Source organism: Suncus etruscus, chromosome 15, assembly GCF_024139225.1.
Source record: "Suncus etruscus isolate mSunEtr1 chromosome 15, mSunEtr1.pri.cur, whole genome shotgun sequence".
NCBI lineage: Eukaryota > Metazoa > Chordata > Mammalia > Eulipotyphla > Soricidae > Suncus > Suncus etruscus.
Genome location: NC_064862.1, coordinates 6,668,853 through 6,695,950, shown reverse-complemented (window position 1 = coordinate 6,695,950; position 27,098 = coordinate 6,668,853). Strand labels below are relative to the sequence as shown.

General features: G+C 42.9%; 2 protein-coding genes across 2 annotated transcripts in view; both read left to right on the top strand.

Annotated features, from left to right (window-relative positions):
* Window positions 1-27,098, top strand: part of CITED2 (Cbp/p300 interacting transactivator with Glu/Asp rich carboxy-terminal domain 2) — a 1,046,546-nt gene that overhangs the window by 910,899 nt on the left and 108,549 nt on the right. The gene's annotated exons all lie outside the window — the stretch shown is intronic.
* Window positions 8,772-27,098, top strand: part of NHSL1 (NHS like 1) — an 80,836-nt gene continuing 62,509 nt past the window's right edge. Inside the window, exons 1-2 of the mRNA XM_049787999.1 lie at window positions 8,772-8,948; window positions 12,370-12,522. Coding sequence (XP_049643956.1) covers window positions 8,891-8,948; window positions 12,370-12,522 — 211 coding nt within the window. The 5' untranslated portion in view covers window positions 8,772-8,890. The remainder of the gene's footprint in view (window positions 8,949-12,369; window positions 12,523-27,098) is intronic.

The following is a 27,098-nucleotide window of genomic DNA, read 5'->3' as shown; positions in this document are numbered from 1 at the left end:
ACTTGATCCTAAGAGTCTTTCAGATTTATAAAATTTGTACTGAAAGGGTTATCAGATTCAACAGCATTCAATTGAATGTATTTAGATAAACAATTTAATTTTAGTATAGGTATATTCTCTATGACTATTTTTCTATATTATGTATATTCTTATATGCATTTTAGGTTGTTATTGTATAATAATAGATAAATATGTTTTATATTATCATATATGTTTAGCTTAAAAATTATCCTCTGAAGTTTTGCATTTTGTCTGATTGGTGTTGGGGCTCATAATGAATTTTTTTCTTTCGTGATATTTCCCAAATGCTATAAGTCTGAAAAACCTAAAAATCTTTGGGTATGTTTGTGAATTTAAGATCTGAATTTCAAATATTTTACCATATATAAAAAGAATATTTTATGTCCTCATAAAGATATGAAAATACCTTTCTGTGAACACAGTATCTAAGTTAAATAAGTCATGTATGGCCTTCTATTTTAGAGGACACTATTTTTGTTTGTTTGTTTTGTTTGTTGATTTTTTGGAGCCACACCCAGCAGTACTCGGGGGTACCAGAACTACTTCTGACAGGCCCCAGAAGACCATATAAGATTACAGAGATTAAACTTGGTCAGTTGCATACAAAGCAAGCATCCTACCTGCTGTACTATCACTCCAACCTGGTCTAGCTTGAATTTTTAAATATAGCCAAAAAATGAGCTGCAGAGAGTGTACAGTGGATAAGGCACTTCCCTTGCACATAGCCAACTCAAGTTCTATTCCTAGGACCCTGTGTGGTCCACTGAGCTTCACCATGAGTGATCCCTGAGTGTAGAGCTAAGAGTAAGCCCTAGCTTTATAGCCCCATTGGCTATAAAGCAAAACAAAACAAACAAAAAAGCACAAAGAAACAACAGCAACAAAACAGAAAAGCCTAAATATATGCCAATGATCATTAACAGCAAAGGATGGGAATAGAAAATTGCTACAGTTTTAATTCTTTTGAGAAGTGCTTCAAAGGATCATTGAGGAATAATACTGGGCCTAAGAGATGGCATAGCGAGTAACATGAGGACAACCCAGGTTTGATCTGTGGCACCAACTTGTTATCCTCTGAATACAGTTAGGTCTGTCCCCCAAAAGAAAACAATCTGAACAGAACTTATAATATCTATCAGATTTTCTTTGTCTTCTTTCCATTCTAATTTAGAAGAACCACTCAAAATGTACCTTATTATCACTTGATCTGAGATTTTAATTTTATTTGAAATGTTTTATGCCAATCATATCTTATTTCTGTATATCATTCTTCTGTACAATATTTTAAGTGATGAACACTGGGACTGGAAAGTTAGTCCAGCTGGTAAGGCACTTACCTTGCATGTGGTGAATCTAGGTTTAGTTCCCCGCACCACATATGTTCCTCTTAGTTGCCCCTAAGTGATTCCTGAGCACCACTGAGTATGGCCCCAAACCCCAAACCAAAACAGTACGCTACCCAATTGTTAACACTGGCTAACCATATTTATGAAAGTTTTTGACTTAAAATATTTTGATGTTGTCACTGCATTTATTGAACTGGAGCAAAGTGTGTAAAGGGAGATGGAGAAAGGAAGATGGGTTAGAGGGGAAACAGAAGCATTGTGAAAAGCACCTATGTATGTTTAGGTTTAAGAATGTAATGTTACCTCTCATTAAAAATATGTACATGTTTGGCTATACTAGAGACAACAGCATGTGTGGAATTGCACACTAAATGTAATTGCACATTATAATTAAGGGATAGATGATTTCAGAAACATGTAAACCAGTGCAAAACCAAGGAGAGAATATCCTAAATGAGCACTGATTCTGCTTTGGCCTTCAGCCTGGTTGGTTTTTTCTCCAGCTTCTCTCCCAGTCTGTAGGCCAAGCTATCTTCTTACACCATTGAGCTCTTTCAGATGCACTGATCGCATTGGTCAGGCAGGCTTTCCTCTTAAACTTCCTCTGTGATCTCCTTATCTCTCCATGACTGCAGCCAGATCAGATACCCTCCAGGGCCGCCTGTTTCTCCTCTCCACCTCCCTGCCACCATCCCTCCCAGCATTCCCAGAGCTGCTTCCCATGTCCACTGACTTGCTCCCTTAACGGTGCCTCCTTCCCTCTCTTCACAGCCATTTGTCTGACAGATGTGGTTCTTACTCTTTGTCATGATTCCTGTTCACCACATGGTCTTATTTTGCACTCTTCACCATTTTATTTTTATTTTATTTTATTTTATTTTGGTTTTTGGGCCACACCCGGCATTGCTCAGGGGTTCCTCCTGGATGTCTGCTCAGAAATAGCTCCTGGCAGGCACGGGGGACCATATGGGACACCGGGATTTGAACCAATCACCTTTGGTCCTGGATCGGCTGCTTGCAAGTCAAACACTGCTGTGCTATCCCTCCGGGCCCATTTTATTATTTTTGGGGGTGTCACCCCCTCTGCACTCTGACCTTCCCAAGGCCAGTGAACAGTCATCAGATGTCTAACACAAATAGTTCTGAATAAGCGAGTATTAATATACGGTTAGGTTCCAAGCTTTTTAAAAAAAGTTTGTTTTTTGCTTTTGTGTTGTTTTTATTCTTGGACTACACCCAGTGGTACTCAGGAGTTATTCCTGGCTCTGCATCCAGAAATTAACTCCTGGCAGGCTCAGGGCACTGTATGGGATGCTGGGGTTCGAACCTGGGTCAGTTGCATGCAAGGCAAATGCCCTACTCACTGTACTCTTGTTCCAGCCCAAAATTTCAGGGTTTTTTATTGTAAGAATTTATTCAAGAGACAAAATTGATTAACATATTGAGGTAAACTGACATAACATAATATAGTAACATAATATAACATAGCATAACATATAATTAATATAATATAATAAACATGTAAGTCAAAGAACATTTCTGAATAAAACACAATTTTTTGATCATAGTGACTTACATATCTTTCACAGTAGTATTTATTATTAACATATTAACATTGAATCAGGGGAATATCCATCACCACCAGTGTTGTCCTCCCTTCACCCCTGTTCCCAAGCATATATCACTTTCTCCCTCCTTTATCCCCCAGAATGCTAGTGTAACTAAAAGCATATATGTTAACACTAATGTAAACCATTTTTTTTGCAGTTGCAGATATTTTTACTAGTGGTTTCTTAAAGGTTTAGAGTTAAAAGAGCACTTTAAAAACAATGTTAGAGTGGCAATTATTGTTTGCATGGGCCCACCAAAGTATGGGGGTCATGAAAAGGAAAAACTTTCGGTCTAAGTACAAGGAGAAGTTTCCTGACAGAATACCATTTCTAGGCTCCAGGCAAACTAGTTTGTCCAATCCTGGTCATTGTCTGTAGTAGCCCATACAGTTATATTTTTCAGTCTCTGTTGTTGGTATCATGTTTCTGTATTGAAGGTCCTGGAATCCGTATATCCTACATTGAAGTCAGGATGGTGCGGAGTGGCGTCTAATTTCAACTCAGAATTAAAGGGCAATGCAGAAAGCAAAATTTCAGTTTTTTAAAGATGTGTATTACTTTCAGAATATTCTTTTATCTCTTTACAGGTATGTTGTATGTATTCTTGGATGTAGCCTCATTATAGAATCTAGGAGAGAGTGGGTAAATGTTGGTTAGAAATTGGGGCCAGAGAGGTGGCACTGGAGGTAAGGTGTCTGCCTTGCAGGGGCTAGCCGGGAAGGGACCGGGGTTTGATTCCCCGGCATCCCAAGCCAGGGGCAATTTCTGGGTGCTTGGCCAGGAGTGGCCCCTGAGCATCAAACAGGTGTGGCCCAAACAAACAAACAAACAAAAAACAGAAATAAAGTTTCACCTGAGTGAAATATTAAGTAGAAATGTTACATATTTATAGGATACAAGTGACTGTAGAATTTCACAGTCCTATATTTTGAATGTGTGATTATTCGAGCAAGTTAAAATGTATTTTACTGGGGAATATTTCACTGTGCTTTTAGAGAACTTGGTAATGGAAGTTTTAGGAGCCCTCAAAATGACTTCTGTCCTGAATCCAAAGACATCTCTTTACATTTTAGTAGTGCTCATGAAAGTGGGCTCAGATATTCTGAGTCTCCTCTTTGCTCTGACTTGCATTAACTCTCATGCTCAGTTTTTTTCATTTTTTTAACTGGGAGTTAAATTTGCCCATCTGGTTCATTAAAGAATTAATTGTAGCCCTCAGAGAAACGAGAAAGTTGGAGAGAAGCAGCTGGGAGAGAGGGGAGCCAACTGGCTAAAATGGGACCTACTTAAGACACTGAGATCATGTGAAATTTGAGTCAAGACTAGCAAGATGGAACTAGAGGACACACAAATGATACTGTAGATAAAGGCTGAGCAGACCATTTCAAGGCAAGACTCTGAAAGGGCCCAGCCTTTGTTGCCCCTAGTCCAGAGAGGGGGCTTTGCTGTTCTGCAGGCTTCATGACTGCCATGGAGTAGCTGTGGACAATACTGAGACAAGAGTGAACATGGCCCCTTCCAGTGCTTCCAGCAGGGTTTCAACCTTTTCCCAGCTATGTCCCCTCTATCTTGCCGTGTCTGATGTTGTGTATCCCACCATTTGCTTAACTTTTGGAATATCCTGGGGCTTCACAGAGGACCCCTTGGCCCCCAGTTGAGAAACTCCATCTTATGGTATCACAGTTGTACACAAAATTAAGGTGTTATATTATTTTTACGTGTTATGAAATGTTCTTTTCTGTTTCTTGAATTTTTTTTATCTTTTTTTCTTTTCACTGTTTTTAAATGGCCACTTGATTTGGCTAAAGAGACTGTCTTTGCTGACTCCAACCTTAGTCCTGAAAGTCACTGATAATTCAAGGAGGAATAAGTCACTAGCATAGAGCAGGAGCTTAAGGACAGGCTCTTGGAAGTTTGTTAAGAGTTTGTTGATATCCGGTAAGTTAATATCCAAAGACAATAGAGATGAGTGCCAGGAGGACCAACCTGGGACGCTTGCCATAAAATTTGGGAGAGTGCAGCCTAGGGTAGAGAAGGGACCACTATAATAGTGATAGTTGGAAATGGTCTCTTTGGACAGAAACTGGGTGCTAAAAGGAGATAAAATGGTAGGTATGATACCTGTCAGTAATAGTATTACAAATCACAGTGTCTAAAAGAATAAAAGGCAGAAAGTGAAAAAAAGAGAGAGAAATTGAAGAAAAATATCTGCCACAGAGGGATGATAAGGAGGAAGATAGGAAGGAAACTGGAGACATTACTGACTGGAGATGTGCACTGGTGAATGGTGTTGTACATTGTATGACTGAAGCTCAATCATGAACAGCTTTGTAATCTTGTATCTCACAGTGACTCAATTAAAGAATTTATTTTAAAAAATAGAATTTGTTGATAGCCAGTGAAGGCTCAAAGAGCTATGCATGAAGTTGCTACTGCCTTGTGGATAAAGCAGACATAGCCTGTTTCTGCATCTGGTTTGATTCATAGTGTTTGATACAGTGAGGAAGTATCCACATTCAGTGGAAATCACATTATGAGGCTTTCATGATTCTGACCAGTATAACCCGCCATGTCTCCAATCAGCATTTGTTGGGGTTGGGGGGCTGGGAGGGATGGGGAGACTCCTAAGCACTGCTCCAGAGAGTCAGGTGACCCACAAGTTCTCAGCCAACTGGACCATTGTTTCAACACAGAGGGCTGTGATAATGCTTGTGCCCTGCAGTGCTGAAGATACACAGGCTATTTAGGCAGTGCTAGGATACTCCTGGGGGTTGCTTCTGATTGCACTCAGGATTTACTCCTGGCAGTGCTCAGAGGGCCATATGAGATCCCGGAGATCGAACCCCAGTCAGTCACATGCAACACAAGTCGCCCTATCCCTATACTATCTCTCTGGTCTCATGAGTAAGAATTTTGAAATGTGATATTTTCATGTCCCATTGTAAGTCAAGGTTTGATAGATAATTAAAAGGCTCAGAACAGCAAGGTGGGGTGGGCTTGGGGTTAAAAAAAGAAAATAAACAATGATCTAATCCAAGGGTGCAGTGAAGCAGATAGAGCATGACCTGGAGGATGTAGGTCCCTCGAATGTTGGGGTCCTGAGTACTCTGTTCTGCCCACAGGCTGACCAAACTAACGCGATCTTTTTGCCATGGTCTTTAATCGCTCAATATGAATGGTATTGAGTAACGAAGAAAATGATTCATGAGGCCTGTGTGACTTTCACTGAGTTGATGTTTCCATTGCTGAAAAGCATCATCTTCATGAAGAATCTCATTCTTATTTATTTATTTTTTTTTGATTTTGGGTCACACCCAGCGGCACTCAGGGGTTACTCCTGGCTCTGTGTTCAGAAATCTCTCCTGGCAGGCACAGGGGACCATTTTGGATGCTGAGATTCGAACCACTGTCAGTCCTGGACCAGCTGCATACAAGACAGACGCCCTACTGCAGTGCTATCTCTCCGGCCTGTGGAATCTCATTTTGACTCAAATGTTCACCTCTCACCTTTTCAGTTAGGTCTATGCTGAGTCTCTTACCTCTTCCCTCCCCTCTCCCCCAGCCCATAAACTCCTTAATCTACTCTGTATTTTCTTTTATCCAGTTTGCTTACCACCGACTACCATGTAATTGTAGCTGATGATCAAGTAATATGAATCCATGCAGGCAGGGGTCTCCCTAGTGTGTTCAAATGAGTGGCTCTTGGAATGAATGAATAGATCAACACTTGGTTGCTTTTGCGATGTGCTTGGAAAAGCTATATGACTTTGACAGTGGCAAGTGTGTAGGTTAACCCCTGTGTCTTGTGAGTGGAGAGCTGCAGTGTTTCAGCGCAAAACTCTACTGTCTGTGTTTGAAGCCTTGCAGTTGGGAGGTGGCTCTTGACCAAGGACATTCGTGCTTAAAAGTTTCTTGTTGAAGGGGAACTTCAGTACTACAGATATAAGATTATTTGCTACCTCATATTTAAGCTATATTAAATTTAATTTACAGTCTTGGTTCTTATTTGCCATCTGTCCTTGTAATTACTTAAGAAAAAAACTATATCTAGGATGAAAGAACACAAATGGGAAATCTGTTATAGATACTATGTCTAGTATTTGATAATATATGCAATATTTTGTGGGGGGTGGGAGCCATGTCTCACCATGCTCAGGCTTACAATCTGACTTTCCACTCAGGGATCACTGCTGAGGGCTCTGGGGACCACACACTTATTGTTGTTATTTGTTTTGTTTTTGTTGTTCAAAAAATAAGAAGGGACTGGGGGAGATTGGGGGAGGAGTCATTCCAGTGTGATTTACCCAGAGGGAAACCCCCCATATATATTTTATTCTTTGACTAAGAGCTTTTGTTAGAGTCTAAATGTTTTGAATTAGCGGATTATGACATTTTTTCCATTCATTTACAAGTGTGGCCCAAAGCTATGAAATAAAAGGCTGTCTAGTTGCTTTCAGAAACTGGCTGTGGAGGATTGGGGGCTAGAGGTGTGCAACATTCTTTTCTTTTGCCTCTTAGAATTTCTCAAGCTCCCTTCCTGCTGTTTTATTTTTCCCGTTCTTTTATCCAGGAGGATAATTTTCTCGTCTGTATATTCCTCTCCCCTACCCCCCATTCTAATACTTCTTTATTTTTTAAGTAAAAAAAGGGAGGGGGTAATTTCGAGCTACTAGGAAGGAGAGGGAGTGGGAGAAGAGGAGGAGGGGAAGTGAGAAGGAGAAATGAGCATCAGGTACTGCTCTAGAGAGAACCCCAGTACACAACCCAGCATGAAAATAGGCAAGTTCACATCTCAGGATCTCACGAGGGGCCAGGCGGGCCACATGTGCTGCTAATGTTTCTGTTTGTGTTTTCCCAGTTCTCTGTGGCTAATTGAAAATGGGTGATGGGTGATGAGGAAAACCGGAATACAATACCTATAGCCATTAAAAAGCAAATCCAAATAATGTTCGTTTGAAATTACTGGGGAGGGGTGGGTAAGAAATTTTTTAACTGGGGATACAGATGACCATTAAATTAAAAATGCACATTTCAATGATGATTTATCTCATTTAGCTTGTGAAGTAAAGAAGTTGTACTTCGAGAGAAAGAGAGAGTGAGAAAGACAGTGTTGAGGCAACTTTGATGCACTCTGGTCAGTGTGTTTTGCTGCTGTTACAGTGCTGATTATCAATCACTGGGACAATAAAAACCTGGGTAAGAAGACGGGGTGTACTAATTTGCTCCCCAAGATAGCTGAGTCATCATTCACAGCACCGGCTGGAGACCCTGTGAGAGTTTTATTGGGTCTAAAGGTTCCTTTGGTGTGGGAGTCAGAGCGCAGGGGCGTGGTCTGGGAAACAATAGTCTGGCTTCTTTTCCCCTCCCTAAGTCAGTTCATATGCTTGGATTAGCTGGGCAAATCAAAGACTTAATGTGGACTTGCTCTGAGAGGACTCAGCGCCACCAAAAAGATCTGGAGGTTCCCAGTGGCCCTATGAAAACAGAGAACACGTTGGCTTCTTCTTGGCTTCTGTGGAGGAAAATCTGCCCAGGTTTTTTTTTTTTTTTTTTTGCAAACTCTGGAAAGGAGAAACTTGTGGTGTGCTGGAGAGGCAATTCAATGAGTGCACACCAAAACACAAAGATCCTTTTGGCAGCTCCTGAAAATCTGGAGCCTGATTGGCTTTTTCTTTCTCGACGTGCTGTGCCAGGTGACTCCTCCGAGCTTCCCGGTTAGGTTTCACTGGGTCCTTTTCAGCTTCAGGGACTGTTAGTGACTTGTGACTGTCGGACAATTCAGCTCTACCTCCACCAAACATTTAGCCCCTGGCCGATGTGTAAGGATTGGAGACAAGAAGAAGGTTAGAGTCTGGAAAAAGCTGCAGCCAGTGGGTGATTGGAGTTTCTCAGCTCCGTGCGGGCAACTTGGAAATGGTTGTCTTCATTAATGCCAAGATCAAGTCTTTCATTAAACTTTTTAAGAAGAAAAGTAAGTCCGTTCTTTTCTCCCTGTTTGTGTATGCTTAAATTGGCTTCTTTTGTTTGGAACAAGGAATCAGCTCGTGCAGGATCCCAGCTGCCTCAATGGCAGGTTACTCACAGACACCAGACCTTGCTAACTCCAGGACAGAATTATGTGATTTTAGTTTGTCTTCTTTATTTATGGGTGAGCTTTTTAGTTAAACTCATTTCTTTTGTGCTTTTCAGAAAAGAAATCCTTTGAAGAAGGGGGGGGGAATAAAAAAAAACCAACCCCCAAAAAACCTGCTCTTGATGTCCCCCAGGATTGCAGTTTATTTTCTTTTTAGTCTTTTGCTAAATATGCAGAAAGTCTCTGTGTAATTTATCATGCATTTTTGGTGGGATGTTCCTTTCAAGTCCTCTTGGTTTGGTATTTAAGAGTTCTAAGCACATGCTGTCTAGACGTCTCCTGGGCTGTTGTAAAGTGCACACCTTTTGTGAAGTAGTTTCTTTGTGTGCTTAGCATTGCTTTTAATTTCTTTAACCCAAGTACTTCTTCCGTCCTCCTTGAGAAGTACAATTTCTTTTTACATATACATAGTTTTCTTTCTACATAGTAACCGGTTCAGTTTCGAGGCCAGGGACTGATTTCAGCTGGATCACGCACAGTGCCTGGGTATGAATATGGCTAAAATAAAAAAGCTTTGGGGAAACAACAAAGCAAGTAGTCTAAGCTCATTTTCTGCTGCTCCTTCCTCCGAAGTTGTCTTTGGAGGAACTGATGAAAATCTGTCCTAGCAAGAAAGAGTGAGACATGCCAGGGAAGAGACAACTGTTCTTTCATGGCAGCCAGTTGGGAGCAAACAGCAGGGCTGATGGTGCGATTACACACTTATGTGGGTCCGATTCCTAGTGCGCAAACAGGAGTGTTTCCATTTCATCTCTGCAGTGTGGCATTTGGTCTTAACAATGAATGGCCATCAGCTTGAAAATATTATAATTAGCGGTGGATTCTTTTTTTTTTTTTTTTTTTTTTTTTTTTGGTTTTTGGGTCACAGCCAGCAACACTTGGGGGTTACTCCTGCCTCTATGCTCAGAAATCGCTCCTGGCAGGCTTGGGGGACCAAATGGGATGCCGGGATTCGAACCACCGTCCTTCTGCATGCAAGGCAAACACCTTCCCTCCATGCTATCTCTCTGGCCCCTGGATTCTTTATTGTTGGCTCTCTGGTGATTTCCACTCTATGAGCTTGTCAGAAAGGTAAACAGAAGATAAGTTGGTTTTTAATGGATCATCATCAATATTTATAGACACCGCAGCAAAACATATCCAACAGGAATGATGAGCTTCCTTTGTCAACAGTTAAGAGCTGAAAACACACTGGCCATTTCTGTCTGTAACTTGATGTCTGGTTTAGAAATGTTAGTGAGGATGCAGGACCCTTTAAGAAGTGGTGTTGGGGCCGGAGAGATAGCATGGAGATAAGGCGTTTGCCTTTCATGCAGAAGGTCATCGGTTCGAATCCCGGCGTCCCATATGGTCCCCCGTGCCTGCTGGGAGCAATTTCTGAGCATGGAGCCAGGAGTGGCCCCTGAGCACTGCCGGGTGTGACCAAAAAACCACAAAAAAAAAAAAAAAAAAAAAAAAAAAAGAAGTGGTGTTAGCCGGTCTAGGTGGACTCTATAGGGGTCAACAGGCTTTCCCCCATCTCTCCCTACACTAATGGTAATGCGCTCTAGGAGGAGGGCAGGCTGTTCTAGCACTGGTTTATATTGGGACAGTCAGTGGAAATTTTTTCTCTTTGTTTTCATATTGATAGTATTGTGTGCATATATTCTATATATCCATAATATCCATCTTGTATTGGGACCTTGATACTGCCCTCCAAAGTTCATTTCTAATATTTTACTGCCTCAGTCCCAACCCTTACTTCCCCCCATCTTCCCATGTAGGTGCAGCTAATGACATGAAGCTCACCACATAGAATGATAAGTGCGGTTAGAGAAATAACTACACTGAAAACTATCATAACAATGTGAATGAATGAGGGAAAAGGAAAGCCTGTCTCGAGTACAGGTGTGGGTGGGGTGGGGAGTAGGTAGATCTGGGAAATTGGTGATAGGAATCCTGCACTGGTGAAGCGGGGTGTTCTTTACATGATTGTAATCATACAACTACAATTATATTTGTATTCACAGTGTTTAAGTAAAGATAATTTAAAAAAAAAGAAGTGGTGTTAGGAGATGGGTAACTTAAGTCAATATGAAAAGACTTCCTGCTTTTAGTACATTTGAGTTTATAAATGTGGAGAAAGTGTACCAGAGGATACCATGGTATTGCCTAGAGTTCAGGTGTGTCTGTTAATTTCCACCTCTGCTTAAATGCATAACATTGAATGTTGATGCTTAATTTTTTTTAATTGAGTCTAGGTTCAGAGATATGGCTCAAGTGACTCAAGTAGTCACTTTGATTTTGTTTGGAGCTGTATCTGTTGGTGCTCAGTGCTTACTCCTGGCCCTAAGCTCAGGGTCATTCCTTGTGGTGCTTGCAAGTTCATACATGATGCTGGGACTTAAACTCAGAGGCTGCATCCATGGCAAGTGCTCTGCCTATTGGACTCTCTCTCTTGAGACCCTGGATTCTGTCTCCAGCTCCTTATTACCTTCACTATCCCTCAGCACTACCTACCTGGTATATCTCCAACAATGTGTGTACTTTGTTTTTCGGTCTGGGGGTCATATCTAATGGTGTTTAGGGCTTACCCCTGGATCTGTACTCAGACGTCACTCCTGGCTGGCCTCAGGGAACCAAATGGGAAGCTGGTGATCAAAACCTGGTCCTTCACATACAAGATGAATGCCCTCACTTCTGTACTATTGCTCTGGCCCTGTGTACAGTTGTTTCTCTCTCTGTCTCTTTTTTTTTTTGGGGGGGGGGGGATGTTTAGGTTACTCCTGGCTCTGGGCTCAGAAATCGCTCCTGGCAGGCTCAGGGGGAACCATATGGGATGGCAGGATTCAAACCACCATCCGTTCTGGGTTGGCTGCGTGCAAGGCAAACACCTTACTGCTGTGCTATCTCTCCGGGCCCCACTTATTTCTCTCTAAACAGCCTCCTGCTTCCTGCTGCAATGGTGTTGTCCAGTTCAGGAGAACTGCAATTTGCACGAAGCAGGCATGGGAGGTCTCTGATTGTTCCTTCCATCATTTTCAAACAGTGGAGCAGAGGGAGGCTGGGAAATGCCAGGACGCTGGGTGGACAATTCTGCTGAAGCACTGCAGGGAGTTCAGGGAGGAGAGTGGTGAAGACAAACTCTGGAGCAGAACCCCTGGATTTTGCTAGGACTATGCTTTGGGCATTTGCTCAGTGCCCCCTAGCTGTGTTGGCTCTAGTCAGACTGAGTACCAGCAGTGCTTTGTGTAACACCTGAATTTCTTTTTCTCCCCAGCTGTTTCCAATCTAGATGAGGAGAGCAGATGGACCGTCCACTACACAGCTCCATGGCACCAGCAGGAGAATGTCTTCTTGCCCACCACCAGACCGCCCTGTGTGGAGGACCTGCACCGGCAAGCCAAGCTCAACCTCAAATCGGTGCTGAGAGGTAAGACTAGCCCACATGCTCTTTAGCAGGCCATTAGCATGGAAAGCCTAGATTTGATTGTAACTTGAACAAATGTTTTTAGGCACAGTGATTTACAGTACTGTTATGTAAGACTTTTTTTTAAGCAAGGTCTGTTATGATGAACCTACAGTGTGCCTTATCTTTATAAGATGGAATCACTTACAGCCTCCTACTTGCCTATGGCCTTTGTAGAAACCTGCCTATTTGCAGATATGCTAATCTAGACTCCAAGAGCCCATCCCTGCTCTTTCCAACACCCATTAGCGTGTTTAAATTAAACCCATACAGTTTAATGCAAATAATGCCTCTTACCTAAGGCATTTGGCCACTGCCTTTGCAAGATCTCTGTAACAATATAAAGCAAATTAGAACAAGGACTTTGTAAAGTGAGGACTTTTCATAGTTCTGTTTAGTTCTGGTTGGAAAGGGGATCAATGACCCAGACTTTGAAAGGAGTAAGTGGTTGGATTGATCTGAACTTGGGCCACACCCAGCCTTATAAAGTTTAAGTCCTGCCTGAAGAAGGGCAGAGTACTTTCTGATTAGTAGCAGTGTGAGAAGAGTACTCCTAAATCCTGTTTCAAGTTCTCACTTTCATCTCAACTCCATGTGGATCTTCAGGAAAGAGCGTGTGTGACAAAGAGGGCTTCTTAAATCTGATAGAGCATCTATGGCAAACCTATGGCACACGTGCCAGTGGTGGCACGCAAAGGCCTTGCAGCTGGCACTCGGGAAGGTCGCAATTAACATATTCAGAGTAGTGGGAGGTGCCACTGTCTGCTTTGCAGCTCACCTGGCAACAGGGCCATTGGGAGGACCGGGCATTGTGCGGCAGTTTGGGCACTTGGGCTCAAAAAGGTTAGCCATCACTGTGAGAGAGGAACAAGGGACTTTTTAATTTTAATTTTTCAAAATGTAATGAGTGACAATTGAGCCACAGTACATCCAGTGCTTAGGAGCTATTCCTGTCTTTTTACAGCAGTGACTCCTGACTTGGTACTTGGGATCACACCCAGGTCAACAGCATGTAGGGCAAGTGCTTGAATCTCTATCCTTCTCTCCAAAACATATCCTGCTTCCCCCCCCCCCCCACATATGCCACATACACACATACACAAGCACCTAAGGGTTCTTTAAAAAAGAAAAATTTGACATTTAAGGATTAAAGACTTTTCCTGAAAATAACAAATCAACATCCTGCATGCCTGAATACGGCTTCCTTGATTTTAATTTTTAATTTTTTCCCCTTTTAGATTTTCCAACTTAATTTTTCCTTTTTTGGGGGCCACATCTGGCAATGCCCAGGGCTTACTTATGGCTCTGCACTGAGGACTTACTCTTGGCAGTGCTCAGGAAGCCATATGGGATGCTTGGGATCAAACCCAGATCATTGGCGTGCAAGGCAAGTGCCCTACCACTGGCTCCTCCAACTCTTCTTTTATCAAGCAATATTTGGGAAGTAATTATGTGGAAAAAAGTTGTTCCCCTGAAAGTTAGTTGAACTGGATGTCCTCTATAGCATCTCACTAGAAAATTCTTAAGGTTTTTTTGTTGTTGTTGTTGTTGTTTTTGGGTCACACCTGGCAGTACTCGGGGGTCACTCCTGGCTCAGAAATTGCTCCTGGCAGGCTCGGCGGACCATATGAGATGCTGGGATTTGAACCACTGTCCTTCTGTGTGCAAGGCAAATACCCTACCTCCAGGCTATCTCTCTGGCCCCGAAGATTCTTAAGTTTTAGAGAAATTACTGTCATGAATACAAGGCAAACCCTGCATGAAGACCTCTTTAATTTGTATGATAGTCTTGACTTGTCTATCGGTTCTTTAGTAGTCCATTTGTTAGTGCCTTGTTGCCCTAAGTACTGTGATTACTAGCTGACATTAACCACCTGTCTGTATGCCAAGAGCTGTGGGAAGGCAATTCCATGAATTATCTCATTTAATCCTTACCATAATGCTTTAGTGTTATGATGTCAGTTTTACAGATGATGAAATGGATGCCCCAAAGAGTAGATTACAAAGTCAATAGTAGAGTCAGGCATTAAACTTGGACGATCTGAGGTGGCAGAACTTTCTTAACTGCTTCACTACATTGCCTTAACTAGCACTTGCTGGGAACCTTTTAATCTAGAGGCAAAGGTGGTTGGCTTGCAAGAAGTTTATATGTCATATCTATAGTGCAAGTATATAGAGCATATGGAAAACACTCAGAAATGTGCCCCAAATTGTTGTGCAGAAAGGAAATTGTTGTGTTAGAAAGGAGATCATTTCTGCTGAGAAAGAAGAACTTGAACTTGGTATTCTGAGGCAAGCTATTCAACATGTTGGATCATAGTCTGTCCCTTTCTTTTTTCTTTCTTCTTTTGTAATGTTGAGATCAGCTTGCAATATTTTGTACCTTATAGTTTTGGAATGGATTGTCCAGAATTGAGGAGTATGGGGCTTTCTTTTTCTTTTAGCCTAAGTAACCTCTATCTTTAAGAACTTGGTATTTAATTAGAAGAATATTAGTTGGGCACTTTGCTTTAGATAACTTTGATCTTTGTTTCTTTCATGGTATGGTTATTAGTGGATCTAAACCAAAAATGTCTCCTAGTTCCCATCACTTCCAAGCAGTGTTGGGTGTTGGGGTTTGGGCCACAAACAGCAGTGTTTAGGGTCTCTTCCAGGGAACACCAGGAATCGAGCCAGAGTTAGCTGCATGCAAGGGACCCTTAAGCCCTTTATTCTCCATCAGGCCTCTCTCTTTAGCCAGGTGGGTGTTTTGTTTTGTTTTGTTTTTAAGGGAAGGTGCTGGGGTTAGGGACACAGCCAGTGATGCCCAGGGATTCTTCCTGGATCTGTACTCAGGAATTACTAATGATGGATGCAAGGAACCATATGGGATGACGGTACAAACCCTAAATCAGCTATATGCAAGGCAAGTTCCCTACTCGTTGTATTATTGCTCTGGCCCCTGTTTAGTTTTGACAGAGCTTCTCTATCTAGAGCTCACCCTCTTCCACCAAATAATCATAAGAATATTAAGTGGCAAGATTCCCAGGATAACCCCCTGAGGCAGTGCCATGCTAATGTTTCCCCGTACCCAGACAACAGAATGCTGCATGGCCTGACTTGTAGAGAAGCTTTCGGAAGGTATGTGTGAGTTTGAATATTTTGTCTCCCCCTCACCATGTTTTTGATCACTTTCCAGGAAATTGTGCTTCACATAAACCCCTTTCAACTTTTTTCCAGTGCCACATCAGAGCTGCTCCTTGCTCCCTTACATAGTTGAGAACATAAAATTTACTCATTTTAATTTCTTAATTTCTTTTTAACTATTGCATGGATCCATATGAAACATCTCGATGGGTTTTGCCTATGCTTGAATTTTATTTTGAAAAGATAAATTCTTCAGTAATTACTTTAATGGTCCTCAAATGGCCTATCAAAGGGACTTGCTATTAGTATGTATGATAATAACTTTAGAAATTTCTTCAAGCCCAGTCTTTAAGTCTGAATTTAGATGCCCTTTAAGAGATCTTAGTTACATACTAACTAACATTAAGGCCCCTGATTAAAATGAAATGAGAAAAACACCTCAACTCTTTGTTTTTTATCTATTGCTTGAATTAAGATGTATAGAATTTCTAGTTCCAGCTTTCCTCCATGTCAGAAACTCAAGATAAGCACAGCAGAATCTTTATTGCCCTGTTATCATTGCAGGATTAAAAAGAGAAAAGATCAAGCCCCTGAAACTATGGCATCCCAAAGATTTGATGTTGTATAAAGTGTTAAGTTTATTTGACCTCTGTGATTTTTGCTTAAAAACATAGAAAGGGAAGCCAGAGTTATTAGAGAGTTGTACTTGATCAACCAGAATTCATTTTCCAGAACCCCATGTTATCTCCTGAACACTGCCAGAAGTGATCCATACACACACACACACACACACACACACACACACACACACACACACACACACACACACATACACACACATACACATACACACATACACACATATGTGACTAATTATTCATTTCTCTTCCTTTCTCACTATAATCCTGTCCTTTTAAAGATAATAATAAAAATTGTTCTGTTTTGTTTTGTTTTGGGGCCATAGCCAGTGATGCTCAGGAGTTACTCCTGGCTCTGCACTTGGGAATGACTCCTCCTAGTCTTCAGGGGTACCATATAGGATGTCAGGGACCAATCCTGGCTCAGTGTGCAAGGCAAGTACCTTATCCACTGTACAATTGCTCCAGCCCCAAGGAATAACAATTTTTAATGTTAAACAAGTGGATGCTTTTTCATGACTGTTTTACAGGAAAGCATATTTCCTTTGGCGGCTCTTAAACTTTGAATGGAAATGATACTCATGTGTAGTAATAAAAGAATAGCTCTACGTTGCTCTATATCTATGATGTTATGCAGAAATGCTAAATGGTCATTAAAGTATTTGGAAAGACACAGTAATTTTGATAGCATACATAGAGATAAATAATAGACATGACTTAGATAGTATTTGTGCATCAGTTCTGTGCTAATCCCAAAATAGTTCTTCATGGACAGATGAAAATAGAGCTGATGTTTCTATCAGGACCCAGAGAGAAGTAAACTCATTGCTATGGAGGTAGTAGAGGTTCAGGGGGTGCCTAGGCCAATGGTCCGTCATCTGGAAATGGACAGAATTGAAAGCCCCTGCTCCCTAACTTCATTATTCCCCATGGCACAGGAGAGGGACGTCCGTAGAATTGAGGTGAAGCCAGGAGGGGAGCATGATATTTGCTATTGTGTTTCGCTCTATCCAGGTCCAAGCGAAGCAGTAATCTTTATTTGTCCTTGGGTAGTCTCTGGAGTGTCGGAGAAAATATGGTGGCCAATCTTTTTATTCTGCTCTTGTTCTCTAGATGTATTCTATTAGTGAAATTTATAGCTAAGAAAGATGCAAATATGAACCTAGATTTTAAAATTGTTTTGGGGTCAGAGAGATAGTACAGCAGATAAGATGCTGGCCTTGCATGTACCTGTCACGGATTCAGTCTCCAGCATCCCATGTGGCTCCTCGAGCCCATCAGGATTGATTCCTGAGCACAGAGCCAGGAACAAATCCTGAGCAGAGCAGAACATGACTAAAAACATAAGCAAGCAAACAAAATTGTGTCTGGGGAGACCAGAGAGATAGTATAGTGGGTAAAGCACTTGCCTTGCATGTGTCCAACCTGGTTTGATCCCTAGTATCACATGATCCCCTAAGCATATCCAGGTGTGATCTCTGAACATAGAGCTTGGAGAAAGCTCTGGTACTGGTGAATATTGCCCTCAAACTAAAATTAAATATTTTTTTTAATATTTAACTCATTACCACCAGCTAGCAATGAATATACTGAACTTCCAAAGATAGATGTGGTTTAAAATTTTATTTGGTTTCTTACTAGATTTCTAGAAGAATTTTACCCTTTTAATCTGCTTTGTAGCTTGAATCTTTTGTGGAATTTTATCAGAATTGATAATATTTTTTTTTTTGGACCACACCCGATAACGCTCAGGGGTTACTCCTGGCTATGCGCTCAGAAGTTGCTCCTGGCTTGGGGGACCTTATGGGACACCGGGGGATCGAACTGCGGTCCGTCTAAGGCTAGCGCAGGCAAGGCAGGCACCTTACCTTTAGCGCCACCGCCCGGCCCCAGAATTGATAATATTAAATGAGTAGACTTTATGTTTTTATCTGGACAGTTTTAGCTTTATCAATAAAAAAAAAAAGTCTAAGGAGGGGCTGGAGAGAGAAAACAGCAGATTAAGTGCTTGCCTTGCAAATAAACGGTTTAGACCAGGATTCGAGCCCTGCCAGAACTGATCCCTCAGTGCAGAGCCAGAAGTGAGCCCTGCATACTGCCTGTGTGGCCCCTAGACAAAAAAAAAAAATAGGGAAGGAAGGAAAAAGTCCATAGTTAAGTAGAAAGGGAGGAAGTAGGCCTGGGCAATGAGTTTCTGATTTCTTCACAACCAGTAGAGCATATTCAAGGCTGAAATAAAGACATGCTATTTTCTAAGTGCTAGTCCCAAAAAGCCCAACTCAGAAGTGAGAGAAACATAATTTCTCACAGTATGTTTCACAGCAACTTAGTGACTGCATCTGAGTCTGTTCCCACAGCATCTGTTGTTACCCCTCACAAGTGTGCTCCAGTCACAGCTCGTGGGGGAGAAAATGCACGTCTGCAGGTCAGCCTCCTCTGGGGCTGTGCAGTTGGGGGTTTCTGCCTCTTTAATTCAGAGCTATGGAGTTATATTCTCTGCAGTGACAGGAGGAGAGAGAGAGAGAGAGAGAGAGACAGACAGACAGAGAGAGAGAGACAGAGAGACAGAGACAGAGAGGAGAGAGAGAGGAGAGAGAGAAGAGTGAGTGAGGAGAGAGAGAGTAAATTTTTCTCTTTTTTTGGTGGGCAGGTTGGGGTCACTCCTAGTGGTGATGAGGGGCTATGTCTGGCTCTAGGCTAAGGGATTACTTACCTTAATCCTGTACTATTTTTATGGTCTTTTAATTTCTTTAAAGTATGGGCATGGGAGTTCAAGATAGTGCAGCAGGCAAGGCTGTACACACATCTTGCAGTACATGTGATTCCCCAAACCCCAAACCAGCTGAATACAGACCCCTGAATACAGAGCCAGAAGTAAGCCCTTGAGTATCATTGGGTGTTCATCATTGGATGTTCACAAAGCCCCCAAACCATTTTTTATTTATGGATAAGATCCTCAAGTAGTTCTATTCCTTGTAGTACAACACTACTTTTTTGTTTTGCTTTTTTGTTTTTAAAGTCCGGGTTTAACAGGTGCTCAGGGAATGTCTAGGTTTATCCTGAGTTGCCTGTTGGGTTCAGAGAATTAACATATTTCTTGAGCTTCCTTTTAATTGTGTTTTCTCTGCTGAATTGCAAGTCACACAGCGCTGGTCCTGTGTCTCAAGTGGGAGAGCACATGCCTAGCATGTGGGAACCCTGAATTCTGTTCTAAGTACCTCATCCCCTCACCCTCACCCAGTGTTGCCTGGTAGTAGTTCCAGAACATGGGCACAGATGGCTCTTTTTTGGGGGGGCATGAGCTTGGGCCACACCAGATGGGGCTCATGGGTTACTCCTGGCTCTGCTCTCAGAAATCACTGCTAACAGTGCTCAGGGAACCATATGGGAGGTCGAATCCATGTTGGCAATATGCAGGGCAAATGCCCTCCCGCTGAAATGAATGATCACCTCTGTCCTTCCTATAGTGTTTTTTAAAAAGGAGATCATATTACTTGTTTTCATGCTAATAGAAAATCAAATTAATGTAAGGTGTTCCCATGTTCCTGACTCAGAACGTTAACAGCAATAAGTATAGCTCGAGGTAAACATTTCAAACAAAGTGCATTGTGGAATGGAACCATTCCACAGCCGCTAAGGTGTGCTTACCTTGCATGCAGCCAGCCTGGGTTTGATCTTCAGCATCCCACATGGCACTCCAAGCCCTGCCAGGAATGATTCCTCAGTGTTGAGCCAGGAGAAGTCATATGCACTGCAGGGTGTGAAACCAAAAAAATTACAACAAAAAATTATTTAAAGAAGTGCAGTGGATGGGGCCGGCGAGGTGGTGCTAGAGGTAAGGTGTCTGCCTTGCAAGTGCTAGCCAAGGAAGGACCTCGGTTCAATCCCCCGGCGTCCTATATGGTCCCCCCAAGCCAGGGGCGATTTCTGAGCACTTAGCCAGGAGTAACCCCTGAGCATCAAACTGGTATGCCCCCTCCCAAAAAAAAGAAATGCAGTGGAATACAGGTATACTTTGATAAACTACATTTTTTTGGCCACTGAATTTCACAGCTGTGCTCCCTCTTTTCTTCCCTCCCCTCTTTCTCCTCTGAACACCACCACCAGTAGTGATGGATCCGAAAGCACAGAGCAGTAAACTCATAAATCCTGAGCAAAGCGAGGCATGACCTAAAATGGAAGAGAAAGAGGGAAGAAGGAAGATAAATTTTAAGGAAATCTTTGGATTTATAAAGCCAGGTTCCATGCAATAAGAACAGCTTTTGTTAAGTAAAAGAAGAACACAACTATCATTTAATAATAAGAGGATTTGTGGGGAGAAAGGTAGTATAGAGGGTAGGGTGCTTGTTTTGCCTGTGAATGACTGTTGGATCCCTTGAGTACCACCAAGAGTGATCCTGGAGCACTGAGAAGAAAGAAAACCAAACATAGCCCAAAACCCAAAAAAGAAAAAGAGAGAGGGGAGTGAAAAAGGAGAGGAGAAGGAAAGAGAGGCAGGAACAGGAAATGACATAGGGGTTATCTTGGAGACCACGTATAATATGCTTGGTATTACAGACTTGTATCCTAACATTGAACCTTCTGGCCCGGTTGATGAGGATTGCTGATGAGATAGATTCTCCTGCAAATAACTATAATAAGGAAACAGAGTAACTATTGTCAAAGAGAAGAGCAAAATGGGGCTACATTTCAAGATAGGTAGAATTTATTACTTGTTTTTAAAGCAGAACAAATCAGGGGCCAGAACAGGGAGTAAGGCATTATTTTTCTTGCATCCAGCCATTCCAGCTTGGATCCCCCGCACCCCCTATCATCCTCTGAGCACTGCCAGGAGTAATTCTTGAATGCAGAGCCAGGAGTAAGGCCTAAGCATCATCAGATGTAGCCCCAACAACAACAATAACAATGACAACAAAAGATAAAAACAGCAAATCAGAACTTGGTGTAGGCAAAAGGAATCTACCAAAGGAAGAAAAGATTGCACACAGAAATAGAATGTGAGGCTGTACAGACCCACGGAGTACAGGAGTGAACTCGGGCAGAGACAGAGGATGGGTTGGATACCTGGCTAGGTGGAGAAGGGGAGAAAGTGTGTTGTGAGATGAAGGTTGGAATGCTTTGTGGAAGGGCCCCCGATTTACCGCTCACAGATTTGTTTGACACCCCTTTACCTAGTCCCTGTGAGTAGAAGCCTCTTTTTCAAAATAAACAGTAATTTTATTTAAGGCATTTTAAAACATTTCTCGTTTGTATTTTGTCTTTCAGAATTTTTATTCTTAGGGGCTGCCCAGAGCGATAGCACAGTGGCAGGGTGTTTGTCTTGCAAGCAGCATATTGGGGACGAGCCTGGGTTCTGTTCCTGGCATCCCATATGGTCTCCTGAGCCAGCCAGAAGTGACCCCTGAGCGCTGCCTGATGTGGCCCAGGGGAAAAAAATAGTCTAGGAGGAAATATTAAAATTATTTTTAAAAAAAGAATTTTTATTCTTAAAGAAAACTGTGCAATACGATTAAGTTCTCTACTGAGAAAGAGAAGAGCAAGACAAAAATAAGAATTTTTACAGTTGGGGCCAGAGAGATAGCATGGAGGTAAGGTGTTTGCCTTGCATGCAGAATGACGGTGGCTCTAATCCTGGCATCCCATATGCCCCCCCCCTCCCTGCAGCCTGCCAGGAACGAATGATTTCTAAACATAGAGCCAGGAATAACTCCTGAGCACTGCCAGGTGTGACACCCCCCCCCCCCAAAAAAAAAGGCTTACTCAGGGGTTACCTCCATGCTAAGGTTTCATTCCTCTGGGAACCATGAATTTGGAGGAATCGTGGTCCTGGGGATTGAACTTGGGTCTCTGGCATATAAGCATATGGCTCAGCCAGTTGCTTCATCTCCCCCATCCCAAAATGAATATTATGTCTACAAAAGAGGCTGTTGAACTCGTGTTGGATTAGATAGCTCATGTGTTGCTTTTTTGAATCTTTAAAATTGTGATAAGGGGGTGGGGTGGGACTCAGAAGTAGGCCATGCTTTGCACCTAGAAGACTCATCCCATCATCATTGTAACCACTTACAAGTTCACAGCTTGTGACTTTATGCTCATTTGCCATCTCCATTGTGTGAACTCTACATTTACCAAAAATTTTGGGGCCAGAGGGGCCGGAGAGATAGCATGGAGGTGAGGCATTTGCCTTGCATGCAGAAGGACGGTGGTTTGAATCCCGGCATCCCATATGGTCCCCTGAGCACTGCTGTGTGTGACCCAAAAACCAAAAAAAAAAGGGGGGGGGGCCAGAGTGGTGGCGCAAGTGGTAGGGAATTTGCTTTGCACATGCTAACCTAGGGCAGAATGTGTCATCCCATGTGGTCCCCTGAGCCAGGAGCGATTTCTGAGCACATAGCCAGGAGTAACCAACCCTGAGCCTCACCAAGTGTGGCCCAAAAGCAAAAAAAAAATGATTTTTTTAAATTTTGATACCAACTACTCTTTTATTCTTCCAGGAGGGAAGAGGGATGGACTGGCCCTGTATCTAGGACAGGGGTCTCAGGATTTGGGGTGCACAAGCAGGATCCCTTGAGCTGAGAGGGAGTCATCACAGGACACAGGAACAGAGACCACAGGAAAGGGGATGGAAGGGAGACAGAGAGAAGGGGCAAGGGGAGAAGAGTGAGAGACAGAGATGATGAGAAGAAGACAAGAGAGAGAAGAGGGAGAGAGAGAAGAGAGAGGGCACAGGAGGGACAGGGGCAGAGAGTGGTACCAGCTACTCTTAAGTTTGGTAACTAGGAGAGGGAGAAGTAAGATACCAGAATAAAGGCAAAAGAGCAATTTTAGGTTTTTTGGTGAGGCAGATGTGTTGCTTTTTTTTTCTTCTTCTTCTCTCTTCCACCCCTCACCCCCATAGGTAAGAACACAGAAGGTAGAACAGCAAAGACAGTCATTTAAATGATCTGGGGTCCTTACAAAGAGCTGAGCATTGTTCAGACAAAAGGCTTTTTGTTATGTGGTTGTGTCCATAGCCAATCTGCCGTTTCAGCAATTCTATTTTAAATTCCTGATAAAGTGAGTAACTTGAGTGGCCTCTATATTTCGCTCAGAGCAGCTGAAAACTGCTACACTGAAGGCCCTTTGGATAAGGTTTGTTATCACTCACTCTACAACTTTAGTCCAGTGTCGGTGCCAATCTTTATGGGTTATTTGATAGTGAGTAACCTTGGTGATGCTCGTCCTGCAGGGATCAGCTTTTCTTTGTACAATGAAATGGGATCACCTCCACTGTTGCCTTGCTCTGGTGAGCTCACCTGGAACTTAGAAATGCCTGGCACCATCACAGCAATCGTGGGCATCAGAAAGCCTTACCCTTTCCTTGAAATCGGCTTTGTAGTCACCTCCCCAGCCCACAAAAGAACTTTATGAAGACTCTTCCCACAGGGGCTAGAGAAGTTCGTGCAAATAGTTGGGGTGCTTGCCTTGCATGCAGCCAACCCAGTTTGATCTCTGATATCAAATATGATCTCCTGAGTAACGCCAAGGTCTGTCCAAATTACCCCCAACTCTAACCCCACTTAAGAAAAACAAAGAAGGGCTGGAGAGATAGCATGGAGATAAGGTGTTTGCCTTGCATGCAGAAGGACGTTAGTTCGAGTCCTGGCATCCCATATGGTCCCCGAACCTGCCAGGAGCGATTTCTGAGTGTAGAGCCAGTGTGACCCCCCCCCCCCAAAAAAAAAACACAAAGAAAACATACATTAAAATAAAGAAGGGAGGACATGAGGGAAAATGGGAAGGAGTGCGGAAGGGAGGGTAGAAGGAAAGAAGAGAGGGAGTGATGGGCAGATAGACAGACAATGGGGCCAAAGGGATAGTATGGCAGGTAAGGTGCCTTGCAGGCAGTCAATTCCCATCACCACAGAGTTAGGATTGAGGTCAGACTATCAACGTGTAACCCTCATATAAAGAAAACTAATAGTAATTTTAAGAGATATTTTCGGCGTAAATTGAAATTGCCTGAGTTGGAGAAATAACTCATTGGTAGAGAGTTTGTGCTTTCACATGTTTGTGCCTTGAGTCAATCCCCAGCACCACAAAAGAAAAAAAAGGGAGGGGGGATTCTGCATTGTGGTTCAGTGGTAGTCTGCATACCTCTTAGGAGAGAGGCCCTGGAATTAGCACCAAAATGGATAGAGATAAAAATGAGACTGCCTATGGGATTTAGTTTCCTTTTTGAGATATTGGTCTCTGGATTTGGGGGGGGAGAGAGAGGGGGATGAAGAGTGTGATGTGATGATGATTGAAATCATATCATGCACTTTGGCACTGTGGTCCTCTCCTGCTCCTAGCTAGTCTGGTCTCCCAGAACACCTGGTAACTTAAAATGAGAAGTCATTTGAATTGTGCTGAGTGAGTTTTAAGCATATGAATACAGCAGACTGGCTTAACATTTTCCCTCCTCTTCTGGCCACAAAGCCCATTCACTGCAGACCTTCATTCCCTCACCCTTCCCTTCTCCCCCTGTATTCCCCTCCCCCCAACTTCATGGCAACTTTCTCTAAGGATGAGCTTTTGGGGCTGGGGAGATGTTAGAGATTAAGTTAGATGTCTTACATGCTGCTGATCCATTTTTCTTTTACTTATGGTTCCTTATGTACTGTCAGGAAGGGTCACTGAGACCCCGCTGCCCCCAATTTACAAAAAATTAATGATGCTTTTCTGTGGCATCTGTTTCAGGAGAAGTACAAATCTGGGGAAGTTTCCTTGTGTGCAGTTACTTTTTTTTATTTGTTTTGGGGATTGTTGGTGAGTTAGGTTGGTTAGGGGCCACTTTCAGCTGTATCTGATCAGGTGGCACCAGCCTTTGATCCTAGGTACGCCATGTGCAAGCCAAGCACCTTACCCTCTGTACTCTTTCCAGCCTGAAGTCCACTTTATAAGGCCAGATTTGCTCACCGTCCCTCCAATTTCATGGGCACTAGATTTTCTGGGCCAGTTAGAAAATGCTAGCAGAGCATTGAACAGCTCCTCCTCTTTGCATTCTCTTTCATGTTATTTATTTTGAACACAGGATTGCAGCATCTCCTCTAATTAAACTCTGTACTGATATTGCCTCAACCCCTTCTCCCCACCCCATCCCCTAAAGGCTCTGTAAAGGAACTAAGCACAGGTTAGGCAAATGGGCCCTTGCCTTATGTTAATTAAAGTGGAAAGTGAGGTCAAGGATGAAACGCTGTGCCGAGGAGACCTGGCATCGCTCCTCTCCCATGCAACCATCATGCTCTCTCAAGCACTGGCCGTTCTTTCATTTAGTGAGAATGTCCCTGCAGCTTCCTGCCAACTGAATCAGATCATGGGACTTAGGCATCCTTCAGAAGACGTGGACTTGTCCTTTCAGGCCCAGGTAGCCTGGGAGGGATTTGAATTCTAGAGGGCTGTAAGCTGAGTGTCTGGGTCAAAGTTCACGTGAGAGACTTGGGATGGAAGTACATCAGCCGGTGACAGGTCATGCGTGGCAGTGGAGAATGCTTCCTTTGCAGTTGGAGCAGAAGTTGTGGATGGAGAAATAACAAGAAGTCTCTAAGTGGCTTTGTTTGGTTTGGGTTTTCTGGGGGGGGGGGGGGAGGGCATTTATTTGCTTCAGGTCACACCCAGCAGGACTCAAGGGTTCCTCCTACCTTAGTGTTCAGTGGTTGCTCTGGAGATCATGCTCAGGCCTCCCACATGCAAATCATGTGCTCCACCCTTGGAGCCAGCTCTCCAGCGTTCTCCAAGCATTTTGAGAAAACTGACACATGAGACCCTGCTACCGCAGGGCAGGGGAGCAGAAAGCTTGGTCTGGCCTGAACACCACTCTTCAGGAATTTACCAGCAGCTACCACATTCAGCATTTCTTCTTCTGTACAGTTGCTTTTCTTTCCCCTTGCTTCCTTTTCCCACTTAATGTTTTTCTGTTGGCAAGTGCCTGTGATGCAATAAGAAAAGTAGCTGATGATTTCTCGCTTGTAATGGTATAATGGGGGTAAGGGGTTCAGACGATCAAGAATCTCTAGCCCTCTTTAGAATAGTATGTCTGTTAGCTTGGAGGTAAGGTGTTTGCCTTGCATGCAGAAGGATGGTGGTTTGAATCCTGGCATCCCATATGGTCCTCTGAGCACTGCTGGGTGTGACCCAAAACAAAACAAAACAAAAGAATAGTACATCTGCAAGGAAGAGCTGGTTTCTCTCATGGACAATCAAAATGTCACAACATTTTGTGTCAGTCACTAACTTTTATTTCTTTGCCCTCAATGCCCTTCCTATTTTTCTCTTAGTGTGGCTAAGTGTCACCCAGGAACTTACTAGAAAGGCAAGTTCTCTTCTTTTACTCCAGATCTCTTGCATCTGACCAGCCTGAGAGTGGATCAGCTAAGTGTCCATGAGCACTTCAGGTTGTTTCTGAAGCTTCTTAATTTGGAGGAGTCCTGTTCCCCAAATTGCCGTGTTTGTGTTTGAACAGAAACACACTGGAAGCACCTTAGAAGTTGAACTAGCTCAGTGCATGGGTTCATGAAAAATTCAGATGCCATCCTCAGTCTTTCCTGCCTCTCTGGGCGCCGTGGCACAGGTGCAAAGGTCGGCGTGTTTTCTGGTTGGCCTTCCTCCTCTCTTACTCGCCATTAAGCAAATCCTACTGCAGCATCTGGAACATTTTGTTTCATAGGTGTAATGAAAGAGGAGACACTTGCTTGTTGAACTTTGAGAGAGACTTAGCTTAATCTTGAAAGCTAGATGTTTTCCCCTTTCTATGGC